The sequence below is a fragment of the Callorhinus ursinus genome, unplaced genomic scaffold (genome assembly GCF_003265705.2).
Source record: "Callorhinus ursinus isolate GAN/ISIS: 27379988/994484 unplaced genomic scaffold, GSC_fseal_2.0 scaffold80, whole genome shotgun sequence".
Classification (NCBI taxonomy): Eukaryota; Metazoa; Chordata; class Mammalia; order Carnivora; family Otariidae; genus Callorhinus; species Callorhinus ursinus.
The window spans coordinates 1,670,036-1,690,011 of NW_027397142.1; the positions used below are offsets into that span (position 1 = coordinate 1,670,036).

Here is a 19,976-nt window from a genome sequence, read left to right on the forward strand (position 1 = left end):
CAGGGGCTTTTCATTCGATCATAAATATCAGAGCTACTTTGAAGAAGCTTATCTGGTCCTTTAAGGTTAATTTGTAATTTTAAATAAGTACAATTTTACTAGCAATTCCGTGGACCGAATATCCATTGTGCTGCACTATTCACTCTATTGAAAGACCTTTTTTTTTTTTTTGAAATGAGAGGCCTGATGACTGTTTTATTGTGTTCAAAGTATCTGCCTTTGTTTAAATTTTAGTTAGTAGAGAATGATAAACTTAAAAGAAGTGTTCTCACATTTTGGCAAGAGCGCATCCTCCCTGCTCTTTGTTTCCTACAACAGCCTCCAAGGACGGGTCAGTTGTTTGTAGGGTAGAATTTTTCTCTGAAACTGTTCAAATTCTGAGTTATTATTGGGAGACAGTTTACCAGAGTAACGTCTGTCCATCCAGAGTGAAGGGAAACACTGCTTCCAAAACGTAGCTCCTGTAAGATGAGTTGTGATCTTAGAATTCTAAGTCGTTCTGGGGCCAGTGACATTGTAACGACCGGCTCTTGTGAGCAGTATGGAACAGGGAAGGCTTAGGAGAGCTGGAGACAAGGAGCTTAGCATTTGTTCAAGGGAAGACTAAAGCCTTTTTGGGTACGTATATGTATTCTCTCAGATTCCTTGGGCACATTTTATTCACCTCATTCTCTTCCTTGCTGGCTGGCTGAAGTTGATCATGCGTTTGATTTCTAGGTTTGAATACCTTGGTACCATGATGCGGTGTCTTCAATAAGAGGCATGATTTGTCTGCTGTATCTTTTTTTTTTTTTTTAAGATTTTATTTATTTATTTAACAGAGAGAGACACAGCGAGAGAGAGAACACAAGCAGGGGGAGTGGGGAGGGAGAAGCAGGCTTCCCACGGAGCAGGGAGCCCGATGTGGGGCTCGATCCCAGGACCCTGAGATCATGACCTGAGCTGAAGGCAGTCGCTTAACGACTGAGCCACCCAGGCGCCCCTGTCTGCTGTATCTTTATTTAAAATTCATAATTTGGTTCCTAGTTTGCTAGGGCTGCCATTACAAAATACCACAGACTGGGTGTCTTAAACAACAGAAATGTATTTGATCCCAGAATGGTGCCTCGAAGTCCGAGATCAAGGTGCGGTCAGGACTGGTTTCTGGTGAGGCCCCCTTTCTTAGTCTGCAGATGACACCCTCTCGCGGTGTCCTCACATGGCCTTTCCCCTGTGGTCAGTCGGAAAGAGAGATCTCTGTTATCTCTTCCTCTTCTTAAAGGCAACAGTGCTGTTAGATTAAGGCCCCACCTTATGACCTCATTTAACCTTTATTACCTCCTTCTAGTCCCCATCTCCAAATGCCATCACCCTGGGGTCAAGGGCCTCAACATAGGATTTTGAGGGGACACAGTGAAGTCCATCACAGTTGGCACTTTGTAGGCTAGATGAGTCTTTTGTGAATTTTATTATTACGAGTGCCCCAGAACTTGATCGTTCCATGCTGCATTGATCAATTGGGCTTTCTGACTTTTCAGAGCAGATTGGATTTTAACCTTGTTAAGTGCCACAACTCTAAAAGGCTGACCTTGCACCTTTTGCTTTAATGCATTGCCATTTAAACCGCCAGCAGCATTCAGCTGGCTGGCCCATTTAACCTGTCATCATTAACAGGGAGGAGAACTGAAGTCACTTAGTAGCAGGATTTCATTCACTGTCAGATAGCAAGGCAGCCCTCAGATGGGTGCTGTCAGAACTTTCACAGTAGCAGAAGCTAGAAAGAGCATAAAAATGTCAAAGAGGTGGGAGTAAAAGAACAGTTACATTGTTGGCTGAATTTGTTGCAGGAGATGGAGGAGCCCCAGGAGGCGAGATGGGAAGATGTTTGGGCAGAAGTGAGGATGCTGAGATGGGTAGAGGGCCTCGATTACCTCGGGCCGTTGGCTTCCCTGCTCATCTTGGTTCTGAGGCTGGATCACTTTTCTGGCTAGAGAGGCTCCATTCACAAGGTGAAGTTCAAGACATGTGCAGAAGTGGCGCCTGAGAGAAAAGGTGGAGTTTGTCTGGATATGCGGTCAGGCTCTCTGATGTTGGTGGACGTAGAGGCAAGGTGCACTGGGTGTGTGAAGAAGTGCGCTCATGGTGTTGGAGATCCCAACTCTGAACAGAGAGTGGCAGGAAGCGTGGTTGGAAACGTGGAGGACGGCCACACGATGAGAGACTTTGTTCTCTTAGTTTTATTTTGCATCTAGGAATTTTCAAATTGTTCCTTGAGGGGCTCCGTCGGGCCTGCCCCCTGGACTAGAGAGGTGCCGAGCCCTGAGCCCCATCCCGCTCTACCCAGGCAGCTCCACGTGTATCTGATTTGTTTGCACTTGTATGCAGGATTTTCTTGATTGTTTGAACAAAGGTTTTCCTTACCTTTTTTTGTCTTTAAGTTGTTAGAGTATATTGAGAGTCATTGAAAAGTTTCCAGCAGAGGAGTGAGTGTATGTGTGGTGATCATGTCTATAGAAGGAGCACATGGGGGGTGCAGGGAGGGGTCAGGAAAAAGTAAGTACATTGCAGACATTCTGTGTTTGAAGAGTTGGGGTCTAAAGGTCCTGTAGGCACCAGGCAAAAGGCGTCATGCTCAAGGGAAGGTCTAGACTGGAGATAGAGACTGAGCCCAGAGATGTTTTCTTTTCTTTTCTTTTCTTTTTTTTTTAGTGAATAGAGTTCTTTAATTTTTATTTCAGCCAATGAGTTTTGCAGAAGATAATATGGCATAGACCCATGTACCGACCACCCAGAGTGAACAAATGCTGACATGATTTCATCCTGTACATACACAGTAAACACACACATCAGGGTGGGTGCAGCCCTCTCCCTTTTCCTCCAGCCTGACCCCCTTCCCTGGTGCTCCCTCCTCTGCCAGGTACTTCCTGAGGCCGTTGTGTTCTACCCTGACCTTCTAGGTACAGAGCTCCTTGGCTGTATGTAACATTGGTCTGTTGTTTATATTTCCAAATGATACCATACTGTGAGTCACTTTCTGCATTGTCCTTTAAAGAAAATCCCTCAATAATGTGTTTTTAAGATTTATCAATGTTGATATATACAGTTCTTGATCACGGTTCTAGCATTTGAATCTCAACAGTTCTTTGTTTTCATTTGGGCATTTTCCAGCTTTCTCTAATATACAAAATGTTGCAGTAAATCTCTCTTTATCCACACATGTGAGTTTCCCAAGAGAAAATAATGCACGCATTGTGCAGGTGTGCACCTCTTCAGCCTTCTCAGCTATTGCCAGGTGGCTCTTTGGAGTGCTTGTGCTGATTTAAACTCCCGTCGCTGGTAGTGGAGGGTTTCTGTTTCTGCACAGCCTTGACAACAGTTGATGTTGGTAGACTTAAATTTTTGCCCGTCTAATGAATGTGCATTTCTCTGATGACTAGTAAGGTTGAGCACCTTTCATTGCCTGTTCATATATTTGCCCATTTTTCTATTGCATTTTTTAGTCTTTTTTTATGGAGTTTTATGGAGCTGTTCTTGTATACTCTGAATATTAATTTTTTTGCAAATATTGTCTCCTATTTTATGACATCTTTTTAAATGATTTTTTAAATGTAGAAATTTAAAATTTTGATATAGTTAAAATATTCAGTATTTTCCCTTTATAATTTGTTTCCATCTTGAAAAATACATTTCTGCTCCAAAGTCATAAAGACTTTCTAAATTTTCTTCTGAGAAAATTTTGAGTTTATTTTTTGAATATGGTGTGAGGTAGTTATTTTACTTATTTTCCAAAAGGAAGGACACTTGTCCCTGGGCCATTTATTAAAGAGTGCATTTTAACTTGTCATTCCTTTTTAATCATATTGAGGTACCATATATGCTTGGGAATATTTCTGGTGTTTTTATTTTGTTTCATGTATGCATTTATTTATCTCTGCTCCAAATTTGTGCTATCTTAAAATACTATTAATTTAGCAAGTGTCTTGATATCTGGTAGGTGTGGTTCTTCCTCCTTTTTCTTTTTCAGAATAACCTTGGCTATTCTTAGGCCCTTACTATTTTTTTTTAAGATTTTATTTATTTATTTGAGAGAGAGAGTGAGTGAGTGAGAGAGAGAAATTGAGAGCATGAGCCAGGGGAGGGGCAGAGAAGCAGACTCCCTGCTGAGCAGGGAGCCCACTGTGGGACTCTATCCCAGGACTGCAGGATCATGACCTGAACTGAAGGCAGACACTCAACCCACTGAGCCACCCAAACACCCTTAGGCCCTTACTCTTTATTACAGATTTTAAAATCAGTTTAAGCTCCCTGAAAAATTATAATGGGGTTTTGATTAGAGACACATTCAATTCATAGATTAATTTGGGAAAAATACGACATCTTTATGAATTGGGTTTTTCTGTCTATGAATATGGTATATTTGTTGTTTATTCATGACTCTCATGTTTTTCAGTCATGTTTTGTAATAGTCTTCATAGAGCTCATATACCTTTTTCTTTTTTTAAAGATTTTATTTGACAGAGAGAGACAAAGCGAGAGAGGGAACACAAGCAGGGGGAGTGGGAGAGGGAGAAGCAGGCTTCCTGTGGAGCAGGGAGCCCGATGTGGGGCTTGATCCCAGGACCCCGGGATCATGACCTGAGCTGAAGGTAGATGCTTAACGACTGAATCACTGAGGTGCCCTGCTCATACACCTTTTTTTTTTCCCCCAAAGATTTATTTATTTATTTTAGAGAGAGAGAGAGAGAGTGCACCAGTGGGGAGAGGATCAGAGGGAAAGGGAGAGAGAATCCCCAAGCAGACCCCCTGCTGAGCGCAGAGTCTGACAAGGAGGCCTGATCCCGGGACCCTGAGATCATGACCTGAGCTGAAACCAAGAGTCGGCTGTTTAACTGAGCCACCTAGGTGCCCCAAGCTCATACATCTTTTGCTAGATTTAATTTTAAGTACCTTTATGTGTTTGTTGCTGTTGTGAATTTTCTAAAATTACATTTTCTAATTAGTAATTGCTAGCACATAGGAATGCTATTGAGGTTTTCTGTTTTTTAATCCAACAATCTTTTTTTTTTTTTTTAAGATTTTTTTATTTGTTTTTTGACAGAGAGAGACATAGCGAGAGGGAGCACAAGCAGGGGGAGTGGGAGAGGGAGAAGCAGGCTCCCTGCAGAGCATGGAGCCCAATGTGGGCCCGATCCCAGGACTCTGGGATCATGACCTGAGCTGAAGGCAGACGCTTAACAACTGAGCCACCCAGGCGCCCCTTAATCCAACAATCTTATTCTCTTATTTGTTCTATTAGCTTGCAGATTCTTATGTTTTCTACGTAGACTGTTAACTGCAAATACTGGTTATTTTGTCTCTTTCAATCCCAATATTTCATGTTTTTTTTTCCTTGGTCTTTTGTACAGGCTAGAACTTCCCTGCCATAGTGACTAGAACTGGAGGTAGTGGGTGTTTTTGTCTTTTCTGATTTTATTTTTTAATTTTTTTAAACCTTTTTATTTATTTATTTTTAAAATTTTTTATTGTTATGTTAATCACCATACATTTCATCATTAGTTCTTGATGTAGTGTTCCATGATTCATTGTTTGCGCATAACACCCAGTGCTCCATGCAGCATGTGCCCTCTTTAATACCCATCACCAGGCTAACCCATCCCCCCACCCTCCTCCCCTCTAGAACCCTCAGTTTGTTTTTCAGAGTCCATCGTCTCTCATGGTTCGTCTTAAACCTTTTATAAAAAAGATTTATTTATTCATTTAAGAGAGAGAGAGCGCGTGCTTATGTGTGAGCACAGGGTGGGGGGTGGTGGTGGGGGGGGAGGGGCAGAGGGAGAGGGAGAGAGAGAATCTTAAGCAGACTCCCTGCTGAGCTGAATGCAGAGCCCAATGTGGGGCTGGATCTCAGGACCATGATATCATGACCTGAGCCGAAATTAAGAGTTGGATGCTTAACCAACTGAGCCACCCAGGTGCCCCTGTCTTTCTGATTTTAAAGACAATGATATTGGTGTTCCATTAGTGATTACGCTTGGTTTTTGTGGAAATGCTTTTTTCAGGTTAATACAGTGCCCTTTCTGTTCCTAGTTTACTAAGAGTTTGTTTTTTTTTTTTAAATTGTGGATGAATATTAACATTTAAGGCTTTCTGTGTATCTGTTGAGATGATCATATGGTTTTGGATATTTAAGGTCCTAATATGATGAATTATATTAATATATTTTCAAATATCGAATAGTCATTTATTTCATTCTTGAGGTAAGCCCTACTCGGTTATGAAATACCAACTACCTGCTGAATTGTATTTGCCAGTATTTATTTGGGGTTTTGCATCAATGTTCAAAAGTGAGATTGGTCTACATTTTCCTTTCTTGTACTGTTTTTGTCTGGTTTGAAAATCAAAATTACAGTGGCTTTAAGAAATGAGGTTTTCAGCTTTCTTTTCTGTTCTTTGAAACAGTTTATGTAAGATAGGAATTATTATTATTATTATTTTTTAAGATTTTATTTATTTGACAGAGAGAGACACAGCGAGAGAGGGAACACAAGCAGGGGGAGTGGGAGAGGGAGAAGCAGGCTTCCTGCAGAGCAGGGAGCCTGATGCGGGGCTAGATCCCAGGACCCTGGGACCATACCTGAGCCGAAGGCAGACGCTTAATGACTGAGCCACCCAGGCGCCCCTAAGATAGGAATTATTATTCCTGAAGCCTTAATCAAACATGTGACATTCTTTTGGGAAATGTACTGGATATATTAATTAAAACATTACTATTGTCTGGTAACTACTGTAGCAAGTGTTCCTAAGATACAGAATTTATATCTAAGTCAGATGTACTCTGCCTTAGATACACTCTTCTGATGATCTTCCTTGGATTACCCTCAGATGACCTTTTGGCATTTGGAAAATAATCCATCTCTTCTGGTATCCTTCTCTTATTCTGTACCCATATACATTTTTTTTATCTGCAGAACTTTTACATTTTTCCTTATTAAGCTTAATCTTATGAGTTTTGGTTCGTCATTACAGCTAACTGAGGGGTTTTATTTTTTAATTTTTTTAAATAATTTGCAAACTATATTTGTCTTCAAATATGCTATTTTGAAATAATTATAGATTCACAGGCAGTGTAAACAAGAGTGTGGATAAGTCTTGTGTACTCTTCTCCCTATTTCATCCCAGACTACATCTTAGGTGATTACAACACAGCATTAAACCCAGGAGTCGGACACGAGTGCAATGTGTGTGCAGTTCTGTACATTTATCCCATGTCCCGTAATCATCACTACAGTCAAGATGCAGAACTGTCATATCACCACAACAATCTCTCCTGGACAATCTCTTTATAATTACACTTACCTCCCCTCCCTTCCACCATTCCTAACCTTTGGCATCTACTGATCTGTTTCTATCTCTGTAACTTTGTTTTTTTTTGAGAATGTTTTATAACTGGAATCATACAGTATGTGTCCTTTTGAGATTGGCTTTTTACTTGGCATAATGCCTTTGAGATCCATCTAAGTTGTTGCATGTATCGATAGATTATATCTTTATCTGAGTAGTATTCCAGTGTATGGATGTACCACAGTTTGTTTAAACATTCATCTGTGGAGGGACATCTTGGTTATTTCCACTTTTTAGCTATTACAAATAAAACTGCTATGAAAATTGTGTTGCAAAGAAAATTACAGGTTTTTGTATGGACATAATTTTTCATTTCTCTAGATAAATGCTGTGTAGTGCAATTGCTGCATTGTATGGCAAGCTTATGTTTAGTATTATTAAGAAACTGCCAATGTATTTCCCATAGTGGCTGTATCATTTTGCATTTCCACCAGCTGTGTATGAGAGAGCCAGCTTCCCTGCATCCTTGCTAGCATTTGGTATTGTCACAGTTTTTTATTTTAGCTGTTCTCATAAGTATGTAGTGATATCTCATCATGGTCTTAATCTTCATCTCCCTAATGACCAATGGTGTTGAACATCTTCACATGTGCTTATTTTCCATCTGACTATCTTCTTCCATTAAATGTCTCTTCATCTCTTTTGCTCATTTTCTAATTGGATTGCTTATAATTTTACTGTGAAGTTTTGAGAGATCTTTATATATACTAGATAGGAGTCCTTTGTTGTATATGTGGTTTGCAAATAATTTTTCCCATTGTGTAGCTTCTCTTTCCATCTTCTTCCCAAGGTCTTCTGCAGAGCAAAAGGCTTAACTTTTATACACCAGCTTTTGGATTCATTGGTTTTTCTCTGTTTTTCTGTTTTAAATTTCATTGATTTCTGCTTTTATCCGTATTTCTTTCCTTTTTCTTGCTTTGGGTTTATTTTGTTCTTCTTTTTCTAGGTTCTTAAGGTGCAAACTTAGATTATTGATTTGAGACTTTTTCTCTTTTCTGCTGTAAGCATTTAGTGTTAAAATTTTCCCAGTTAGCACTGCTTTTGCTGTGTCCAACGCATTTTAATATTCTATATTTTCATTTCCATCCCGTTCATGTAGTTTTTAGTTTCCCTGAGATTTTGTCATTGACTCATTTAGAAGTATGTGGTTTAATTTCCAATTGTTTGGGGGATTTTCTTGTTACCTTTCTGTTATTGATTTTTGAGTTTATTCTGTTGTGGTCAGAAAGCACACTCTGTATGACTTTTTTATTATTTTTAAAATATTTTATTTATTTATTTGACAGAGAGAGAGAGCATAAATAGGGGGAACAGCAGGCAGAGGGAAAGGGAGAAGCAGGGAGCCTCATGCTGGACTCGATCCCAGGACCCTGGGATCATGACCTGAGCCAAAGGCAGATGCTCAACCAACTGAGCCACCCAGGTGCCCCTTTAATTCTTGTAAAATTATTAAGGTTTCTTTTATGGCCCAGTATAAGGTTTATTTTGGTTCCATGGGCACTTGTAAACAGTGTATACTCTGTTCTCATTGGGTGGAGTGTTCTGTATATGTTGCTTAGTTCCCGTAGGTTGATAGTATTGTTAAGTTTTTCTGTCCTTGTTCTATCAACTGTTGAGAGGTATTGATGTCTACAACTATAATTGTGGATTTGTCTGTTTCTCCTGTCTGTTTCTGTCTCACATATTTTACATTTCCATTCTTTGTTACATGCACATTTAAGATTGCTGTGTCTTCTTGATGGACTGACCCTTTATCTTTTTTAATGTTCTTCTCTATCTTCTCTTTCTTTTTTTTATCTTCTCTTTCTTTACTATAAAATTTACTTTTTCTGATCACAGTATAGCCACTCATACTTTCTTTGATTAACGTTTGTGTGAATACCTTTTTCTGTTCTTCTACTTTCAACCTACATATATTCTTACATTTGAAGAGAGTTTTTTGTAGACAGCATAGAATCCTTTCAGATTTTTTTAATCCACTCTGCCAATGTCTGTCTTTTAATTGATATAGTTAGACCACTTATATTTATTGTAATTATTGATTAGTGCTTTTCCTGTTTGTTCTTTCTGTTTTTTGTTTCTTTGTTTTGTTTTACCTAAGTTTCTGGGGATTATTTGAACATTTTTAGAATTTTATTTTGATTTATGTATTGGTTTTTTTGAGTACATCTCTTTGTGTAGCTTTTTAAATGGTTGGCGTGGCTATTACATTATCTATACATAACTTTTCTTGTTCTACTGGTGTCAACACCTTACCAGTCTGAGTGAAAGGTCCCTTTACCCTCCCACATTTCTAATATAATTGCTTCAAATATTTCTTCTACATACATTGAGAAGGACATCAGCGTTACAGTTTTTGCTTTAACTGCCAAACATAATTTAGAAAAACTCAAGAGGAGAAGGAAAGTAATTATGCTTATTTTTGTTCTTTCCATTTTTCTTCCCTCCTGATGTTCCAAGATTCCTTTTATCATTTCCTCTGTTTAGACAACTTTCTTGAGCCATTCTTTTAGAGTAGGTATGCTAGTGACAAATTCTCTTAGCTTTTGTTTATCTAAGAATGTCTTGATTTGCTCTGCATTTTTGAGGGATATTTGGGCTGAATATAGAATTCTGAGTGGACAGTTCTCTCAGCACTTGAAAAATATGCCATTTCTTTCTGGGTGCCCTGATTTCTGATGAAAAATTTGATGGAGGCTTTCAGAATTTTTTCTTCGGTCTTCAGTTTTTAGAAGTTTGGCTGTAATGTGTCTTGGCATGGATTTTTTTGGTTTATCCTGTTTGGGGTTTGTTCAGTGTTGAATCTGTAGGCTTATTTCTTTTTTAGTCAAGTTTGGCAGATTTTTAGCCATTATTTCTTTGAATACTTTTCCAGTCCTATCTCCTTTCTCCTCTCCTTCTGGGACTTGGAATGCACGAATGTTAGTGCTTTTATTATATATCCTACGTGTCCCTAAGGCCCAGTTCATTTGCTTTTTAGTCTGTTTTCTTTGTTGTTCAGACTGGGTAATTTCTATTGTTATATCTTCGAGATCAGTGATTCTTTCCTCTGCCCTTTTCTGCTGTTGAATTCATCCACTGAGATTTTTATTACAGGTATTGTGTTTTTTAGTCCCAAAATTTCCATGCGGTTTGTCTCTGTCTTCTATCTTTGCTTTCAGTTTGTGTTTCTTTGCTGAGACTTTCTTGTATTTTCCTTTGTTTCAAATGTGTTTGTAATTGCTCATTGAGGCATTGTAAGATGGCTCCTAAAGTCTTGTTTAATAATTCTGTTATCTGTGTCTTCTTGGTGTTGGCATCTGTTGATTGTCTTTTCTCATTTCATTTGAGATGTTTCTGGTTCTCGCTATAGTGAGAGATTATTTTTATTGAAACCTGGATGTTTTAAATATTATATTCTGAGATTCTGGATCTTGTTTAAATTTGATGTTTTAGCAGGTTACTTCTGATACTACTGCAGCAAGGAGAGGGGGATGCCCCTTGTTAATACCATTTTGAGGTTGAAGTTCAGGGTTTCCTCTTGGCCTTTGTTGACACTCTGTTGGGGAGGACTCCATGTTACTGCTCATTGAGGGTGGGAGTTCAGCTTCCGCCCTAGTCTCAGCAGGTGGTATATCGTGGCCAGGAGGGACAGGGGTGCCTTGTTACTGCTGGTGGTGGTTGAAGTCCTGACTTTCCATTAGGCCTCCTCTGATGAAACCGCAGTGCTGGAAGCAGAGGAATGGATCGATTCTGCTGGGTGAGTTGGAAGTCCAGCTTCCAGGAGACATCTGCTCTGTGGGGGAGGGGTGGTTTGACTGGAGTCAAGCAGGTATTGTTTAGAAGTTTTTTTTTTTTTTTATCTTTTCAGACTGCCCCTTTTATCTTCTTTGGCTGGAGATAGCAGGCTGTTTTGGAGATACCTTTTTTGTTTTGAGCTCATTGTGTTGCCAGCTTGCCCAGCACCCAGTATGAGCCGTCTGAGACAAAAAGAAGGCCCAGAAAACTCACTGGTGTGTTGTTCCTGGGGTCCTGCAGTCCCTAGACTAGCTGCTCTTCACCTTTCAGCCTCTCCATTTCTTTCGTATAGAAAGTCCAGAGGTTCTGGCTGTACTTAGTGAGAGCAACAGGAAAAATATTTTAACTATCCTTGCAGAAGCAAAAGCCCAAGTTTAATTAATTTTGTAGATAATATATTCATATGCCATCGAAGTTAAATGGGATAACAAGATACGCAGTGAAAATTAATGTCTCTCACTTACTTCCCCTCTTAGATGACAACTGCCATTGCTGGTTTCTTGTGTGTCCTTTCTGAGATACTCTGCACATACCAGCAAATATACACAGCATCTGTTTTCACGCACATAGTGGCATTTTGCCACATCCACTGCTCTGCGCCTTGTGTTTTTTTCTAACACTATATCTTAGTGATCCTTTTAGAGTCATACATGAAGACCTTTTTCATTCTTTTTTATGGCTTCATGATATTCCATTGCGTGGAGATGCCTCCTCTATGTAATCAGTTGGAATGTGTCAGTGTTGACTCTATTATCAGTTCTATTTATGGTCCTTTTCTTTTCACTGTCTTCTCTGCTTACCTCTGAGTCAGGGTCTGTTCTGTGTGTTGTGGAGGGCTGGAGATCACTGCTGGGGCCACAGGGATCCTTACTCTGTGATGAGTCACGTGATCTGTGAATACTTGTGGATAGTCTTTGATAGAGACTCTATTAGACACATTTCTCTGTCATGTTCACAAGGACTGTTTGGACCACATCTTGCTTTTCAGAAGCATAAACAAAAGATCGTGAATAAAAGCTCTATATACCTTTACTCTGTTTCATGGATTCAGTTGCTTCATGTATAATAATAGTTAATAATAGTTAAAAGAAGTATACTTTATGGTTTTAAAAATTTTTTTTTCTTATTTCTAATGGCCACTAAAACATAGATCTACTGATTTGGGGCCAGAGTACTTTGATTACCTTTTTCGGGAGGGAAAAGATTTACTTTGTTTTCATTTAGGTTTTTCAGTGTGGTAGTGTCACGTCACTAAGTCTGGCATTTTTTCCTCAAGGTGATGATTTTTCTTTGGGGTAATATATTGCCCCCAAATTCCTGGTAAACTTGAATGATGTCATGAATTGCAGAATCTTTTTGCCCTTGTCTCTTCACAATTTTTTATTTTGACTTGGCAGTTTAATTCTAAATTCATGCATAATTAAGTTTGATCTTGCCCAGAGGATAGAATCTGTCACTTGTACTGGCACACCGTGTGAGGACCGTGAGGTCTGCTGCAAGCCATCTTGCTGGGGGCCCTTCCCAGTACATGCGCATCGGGTGATGCAGTGTGTCTGTCTGTATGTGGAGTGGTCAGTTTTCAGAGGTGGTTTTATTTGTTTCTACAGATCGCCTCAGCCAGTTAGGGCCCACCAGACTTCTCTGCCCTGTCACCAGCCTCAGGGCTCTGGCCATGCTCACCGCCTCCGACTTGGACACTCTTGCTAGGCTCTTTCCCTGGCATTTCCACACCACACCTGCTTCTTCAGTCCAGCAGAAATCCTGTCCCTTAGATTTGTGCCACCTTTTGTAATTCGAAAGGTTTGAGCCTAAATGTGGCAGTGAGTTGGAGTGAGGAAAGGAGGTGGGCAGAGTGGTTTCTGTCCTGGACCTTTCCCTTTTCGCCTCTTCCACCTGTTACTGCAGGAGACGCCTTTCTGAGAGGGAGGGTTCAGTCACTTGTGAAGCTTTGTTGCGATTCTTCATTTGTAATAAATTGGGGATTTCACATAATCTACTTTAAAGATAATTGTATATGTTTACTAATTTGTTTTGGAATAAATTTGATGAAGATGAATTAATGGGAGCTCAGAGGGTGATCAAGGCTTAGGAATTTAAATGGGAAATTAAATCTTTGTGAAGCTTCCACATTTCTTTAAATGTTAAATTCTGGAGTGAAGTCCTATTTGATTATTTACTACTGAGTATACTCCCAAATACCAAGGTTAACCTCTTAATGAAATAATGTATCATAAAGCCATTGGTATTTTTATATAATACAGCTATTTGATTATTGTACTTTTCATGATGGATATTAGCCAGCAATCTCTTTATTTTTCCTTTTAATGAAGTCAGTTATTTTCCTATGATAAGATTAAAAATAAATATTTTAAATCTGATGCAGAGTTTTAGTGAAATGACTTAAGAGTGTATAGGTATTATTTTTCAGTTTAGTCTTTTGTATCATATTTTTAACTTTGTCTACTTCTGTATTGTATTTTAAAATTTGGAACCTATTGATATATACTGTACTCCATGGGCATTTCATTTACTATCTCGAGGGATTTCTCCAGATGAAATTGAGAGATTTAGTGATGTCATTTCTGTCTGATTAGCAGATCAGTGAAGTTCCTTTGTGTCATTCTGAAAAGAACGCTGCGACAGAAAACTTGTTTCTGTATTTTCTGTACTCATTGATAGTGCGTTTTCTGTGAACACCTCCACCCCCGATAAAACCCTAGCACTGAAAATGTACTTGTACATACATGGGGATTACAGTGTCCTCTCTTGATCATTCAAATAAATGTGATTAGTGATGGAAATCTTTGTGATTTTTTTTTTTTTTTAAGGTATTGCCATCAGAGAGTCGGCAAAAGTAGTTGATCAAGCCCAAAGGAGGGTGTTGAGGGGAGTCGATGACCTGGACTTTTTCATAGGGGATGAGGCCATAGATAAGCCCACGTATGCCACGAAGGTGAGCTCCTGAGGAATTTGCTTCTTTAAGTGTGTAGCCAAGAACAGAGTGGTAGAATGCATAATGCAAAATGGCAGAGTATCTGGAAATGTTCTTATGAGTTAGGGGTCTATTTTTATTCTTATGTTTAAAAAGAAGGTATGCTGTTTTTGAATGGGGTATTTCTGATGTGGGCAATCAAGTGAATTTACAAAACTCTGGAAGGCACAACTGACACAGCAGTGCTGGGTTACACGCAGAAGCAAGATCTGCTCCTGTGCAGTTGCAGGTTGACTAATTAACCTGTCAGGTACGGGAAGTTACAGATTGATTAATTAAAAAAAAGGACTAAAATTAAGTAGACATTTGTTTTAGAAAAAAGAAAAAACCTCCAGATTGAATGGTATCATGGCTTGTCTGCACTTTTCAGTCTGTTGGGATGGTTCTCCGTACTTAGAAGTGGGTGCAGTAGAATATAAACAGTAGTGTAGCTTAATCTCTCTGCTAAAGTGCGTGTTGTTTCTTTCCATGAATTTGTGTCAGTCCCTGTGCAGGAGGCCGGACTCTCCACTAACCCAGTCTGTCCTGGGCGGGCGTTGTGGGGCTCTTAGTCTTACTGCTGTGAACTGAAGCTTGACGTATTTTGGTTTCTCTTGACATAGTGGCCAATAAGACATGGAATAATTGAAGACTGGGATCTTATGGAAAGGTTCATGGAACAAGTGATTTTTAAGTATCTTCGAGCAGAACCTGAGGATCATTACTTTTTAATGGTGAGTAACTGGAACTAAGGGGACTATATCCCTCAAAATTCCAAATTACGTAGATTTTTTTTTTTCGGATTACTTAGATTTTAAACTCAAGATATTCTTCTCTGGAGTTTTTAATTCTTGTTAAATCTATTTGTATGAATTGGGGTGCTTTTTTGGCAAATAACAGAAGACTCAACAGAAATGTCCAAAATCAAAAGGGGCTCATTATCTCTCAGAAGAGGAAGGCCAGAGCCGGGCGGTTCCAGGGCTGATTACCCTCGGGCTCTAGCATGGCCTCTTGTGTTGATTCCCTGCAGGTCCCAGGGTGGCCGCCCAAGCCCCTGTACCACCTTTCAGTTTATACACTTTCAGAGGTAGAAGCGTTTTGTAAGAATGAGGTTCCCAGCAGATGTGTCCATCTGTCCCTGCCTGGCCTGGTCACTAGCAAGGGGAATGGAATTACAGTAGACTAATCACATTTCTTCCCTGGGGCTGGGTGGGGGACCATCTCTGATCACCTGGCCCCAGGAGGGTAAGTACCTAAACAGGCCTCCATTTGTAAGCAAGGTGGAGGGAGGAATGCATTTGGGTAGGAAACAACTATGTACTTCGATATCCTCCTGAAGTAACTCGATGACTATGCTTTTTGCTTTATAGCAGAAGAAACCGAGTCAAAATATTATTTTGCCGGGGTTTAAATCTTTTTTTTTTTTTTAGTTTATTGTTTATTTTTGAGTAATCTCTATACCCAATATGGGGCTTGAACTCATGACCCCCGAGATCAAGAGTCTCATGCTCTTCTGACTGAGCCAGCCAGGCGCCCCGGGGTTTAAATCTTATTATAAAATAAAATTGAGCTGAGTTATGGGCCCTGATTATGGTACTTAATTGATCTTGTTCAGATAAAATAAAACATTACAAAGACATGAGGAGAAATGTCTCTCGGTTATGGAGTCTGTTCTAGTTGTTCTACTCAACATTATGTGTTTCCTTCCATGAAATGTTCTTTTTAAGTTAAAATTAATTACATGTTCACAACACTTGCTTTATAGAGAGCAATTGCCTGTAACATAAGCTGCATATTAAAACGTACATAATTTAGCTTTGGATTTTTTCCACACAAGTATATTGTCAAATGGTCCCAGATCCAATTATCTAATTCTTTCTAATGTTAAATATGGAGTGTTCTTTAGAATTATCTGACTTAAAATATGTTAACTATAAGACTGTTATGGTAGTGGAATCTATATATTTAATGTCTATTAAAGCAAGTCCTTGAAAGTGCTCTGATCTTCTTTCTGGCTGTGTCTTCACAACTGGGAATTGCCAAGGATGGGTCCTGTGTTTTACAGGCCACTGTATATTATCTACCGTGGTTTATGTAAGATACAGAGCCAGGAAACTGACAGTGTGTCTTTATAGCCAAAACAAATCACAGGCTCCCACCTGTCACACTTGGCATTTTTCCTCCTCTAGCACATCACATAACTACCTGTTGGATAGGATTTTAGGAGCAGGCACCATGCCCGGCTGCTTCCTTCTGTCTTCTCCAGCTCGCTGGGCCCAGCGTTCTCCCCTTCTCTCCACACGCAGGAGGACACCAGGACATGGCCACACAGGAAGTTTTTCCTGATGAAAGAAATTTTTATCTAATTTAGCTGGCACATATAGGCCAGTAAGGCAAAACCACTTGCCAGGAAGGAATCAGAGGTGTTTGAATATGGAAAAGCTGAAGTCCATTGGCCAGAAAGGAGTATCTGTAATGAATGTTCAGAAAAAATCAAGTTTATTAAAGATAAGACAATATTATATTATTATACACAATGTGCTTTGAATCCTGCAAGTCCATTCATTGCAGGAGGTGCTCGAGGAAGTGGTGAGAATGGTAAATTTCTTTCAGGTTTATACCCTTAATCATCAGTTAATGGAACAGTTAAAGGGGAGTAAAGCAAGTATAGAGATTTATGGCCAAGTCAGAAAGTTAATTGAAGACATTTACATTTATCTGCTACATCAGATAAGAGCTTCTTGGTGTTAGAGTCTCAGAGGTCTAAATTATAGGTCCCTCGGTAGCTCACAAAATTGTTCTTTCTGACTCTGTGAGCACACATCTGAACATACCAGGGTGAGGATGAGCTCATTACAGCTCATATCTTTCAAGAAGTTTCAGAGACTCCAGTCATATTGGTCATGTGGATTGAGCAGATAGCAAATGGGAATTGTACTCCTTTCAATACTGAGTTGCCCAGGGTTCAAAATAGAATCATGTATTTTAAAGAATTGCAGTGCTCTTGAGTAGAAATTGAGTTATAACTTCAGATTTGCAGATTTTTTGAATATGAATCAAGCAAGAACAAGCAAGCAGCACATGCTGCTCAAGAAGGCCTGAGAATGAGGAGCTCCAGTGTCCAAGAGCAGGGAGGATGGACATCCCAGCCCAAGAGCAGGGAGGATGGACATCCCAGCCCAAGAGCAGGGAGGATGGACATCCCAGGGGGCGGAGAGAGAGAGAGAATCTCCCATCCTCTGCCTTTTTGTTCTATTCTGGTCCCACGCACATTGGTGAGAACAGATCTCTTTACTCAGTCTATTGAATGCTAATCTCCAGAAACAGCCTCACAGCACACCCAGAAATAATGTTTAACCAGTTCTCTGGGCATCCCTTAGGTCAAGTTGGCACATAAAATTAACTGTCCCACGTGGTATGTCCTGACTTGTGAATGATGTAGACCCGCTCTGTACAGTGCTGTAGCCACCAGCCGGGGCAGCGCTGGACGTCCTCCGGCTCACGAAGTCCGTCCCCACCGGCCTCTGCTGCCCCGATTCCAGTATACTATCCTCTCCCTCTCTCCTTCCTTGAGGATTTATATTTTTAAAAAGGTTTCTTTATTGCTGTTATAGAGGCATATGGGAATGGAGCAATATTAGGTACATGTGTTCATTTTGCTATCTTTATCCAGAAATATGGATTGATTTTTATGGTCCTGATTAATTATTCATTTCTGAATTAATACCAGATGATACTTTACCATTGTTATGAACAAAAATGTTTATGTTGCTTGCATTCCTGTGATATTTTAATCATATGCTTTAGTATTTAAAAAAATAAAAACTCAATACTTACACTTTAGGTCTTGTTATACATAATGGTTTGGGAAAGTTTTATTTAAATTGATCTGTGTTCACTTTGGGAGCACACACACCAATGTGGGAACGATACAGAGAAGATTAGCATGGCTCCTGCACAAGGATGACATGCAAATTTGTGGAGTGTTCCACATTTAAAAATACATAAATAAATAAATTGGATCTCCTAAAGGAACAGATACCGGCAGGAAGTGTAGAAGAAATGGAGGATTGAGGAAGAAATGGATTTATGATTATGTTTCTCAGAACCTTTGAGGATATTGCCCTTAATAATGCTGAATTTGATTCAGGAACCTAATTATAATATAAACCTTCCCTTAAGTGGAAATACATAGATTTTAGTGTAAATTCTTCACAGATGGTGAATTGTTTGGCAGTAAGTAATAAAAGTATAAAAAACAGTCACTTAAACAAGTTAGGGGTTTTATTTTTCTTTGATAGCAGTAGTAGGGGGGCCAGTGCTGCTACGGCAGTTCTCTGGTGTCATTAGAGATCTCTGGGCTCTAGTATCTTTAGCATATGGCTCCCACACTAAGGAAGCCTCATGATCACAAATTGGCTACTGCAGCTCCAGTCATCACATCTGCATTCCAGGAGAGAAGAAGGGGTTAAGGGCAAGGGGAGTTTACTACTCGAGTCCTGACCTTATAAGGTGCTTTCCTAGAAGCCATACTCTTACCAGCTTTTGCTTCTTATTGGCCTGAACTTACTTGGTCATCCCTGTCCACAAGGAAGTGTGGGAAATGCGTTCCCTCTGGGATCGCTGCCACCTCCTGTGAGTGATCGGTGCTCTGTCAGTATGGCAGAGGGGAGAATGGATACTGCATATGATGTGACTGCCTATGAGGACAGTGGCAAAGCAAGAATTGAGCTGTTGACGAAACCCTGGCTGGATCGTGCCTGTGTGGAGAGGGCCGTCCACTGCGGGGAGCCCACGGGCCAGGGAAGGGCCCTGTCAGGGTGTGCTGCTTCTCCTCCCGCGCGGTGGCTCTCTTGCTCCTGTTGTCTTTCTGTGTGGATTCGTGAGACAGGAGGTTGTCTTAGGAGTTTCTGTGGCCTTTCCCCAGTAGGCCGCGACCCAGCGCTTCACCCCTCCCGTTACGGAACTGTGATTACGACAGAACGTGTGGAGGCCATCTCTGGGACTTTGCACTGTCCTGTCACAGGAACCGAATGACAACATCTGGTATTTTCACATGTGTTTTGATGATGCAGTCAGTACGGTGTCCCCGGCGCCCCCCTGCCTTTCTCACGCAGTTTCCATCATTCCTGCTTAATTGATGGCCCTGCACTCATCTGTCCAGTGGATGCTTCCTGTCTGTTCAGCAGTTCCGCTCCTTTTAGATGTTTACTATGTTTCCAATTTCTTGATTTTGTTAGAAACAATATGGTCTTTGCACATACAGTCTCTTTCTACATTTAGAGCATTTTTTTCTATAAAAAGAACTACCAGTGTTGATTTCAGGGTCCAGAAGTATTAATACCGTGTGAGTCTTTAGCTTACCGCCTCAGGCTCTGTCTGCGATGTACAGAGGCCACTCTGCTTGTACTCCTGGCAGTGATGGTTGATACCATTTCTGATTATTTGATGGAGTAAAAATTCACCTTGTTTTTAATTTGCATTTTTTGAGACTTTGTAAACATTTTTCACATCTGTATTAGTTGTATTACCTCCTGTGAATTGCTGGTTCATGTCCTCTGCTCTCGTGCATTTCAGTGTTTTATTGCTTCGCTTACTGCTATGATTTCTATGAACTTTTTTCTTAGAAATTTTTTTGTGATAAAATGTACACACTATAAAATTTACCATCTTAACTATTTTTAAGTGTACAATTAGGGGCATGAAGTACATTCACACTGCTGTGCAACCATCAGCACACTCATCTCTAGAACCTTCCATCTTCCCAAACTGAAATTCTGTCCCCATGAAACACGCATCCCCATCCCCTCCCCCAGCCCCTGGCACCCACCCCTCTACTTTCTGGGTCTGT

The 19,976-nt window shown here is 40.1% G+C and overlaps 1 protein-coding gene and 1 non-coding gene across 10 annotated transcripts in view; both read left to right on the forward strand.

Moving 5' to 3' along the window:
• ACTR3B (actin related protein 3B) overlaps positions 1 to 19,976 on the forward strand; it is a 238,026-nt gene that overhangs the window by 12,521 nt on the left and 205,529 nt on the right. For all 9 annotated transcript variants that reach the window (XM_073887523.1, XM_073887525.1, XM_073887529.1 and 6 more), the window contains 2 exons: positions 13,983 to 14,107; positions 14,749 to 14,859. In XM_073887523.1, coding sequence (XP_073743624.1) covers positions 13,983 to 14,107; positions 14,749 to 14,859 — 236 coding nt within the window. The remainder of the gene's footprint in view (positions 1 to 13,982; positions 14,108 to 14,748; positions 14,860 to 19,976) is intronic.
• Positions 18,017 to 18,123, forward strand: LOC112815930 (U6 spliceosomal RNA). Its single transcript, XR_003206076.1, has one exon. It is a non-coding gene; the product is annotated as a U6 spliceosomal RNA (small nuclear RNA).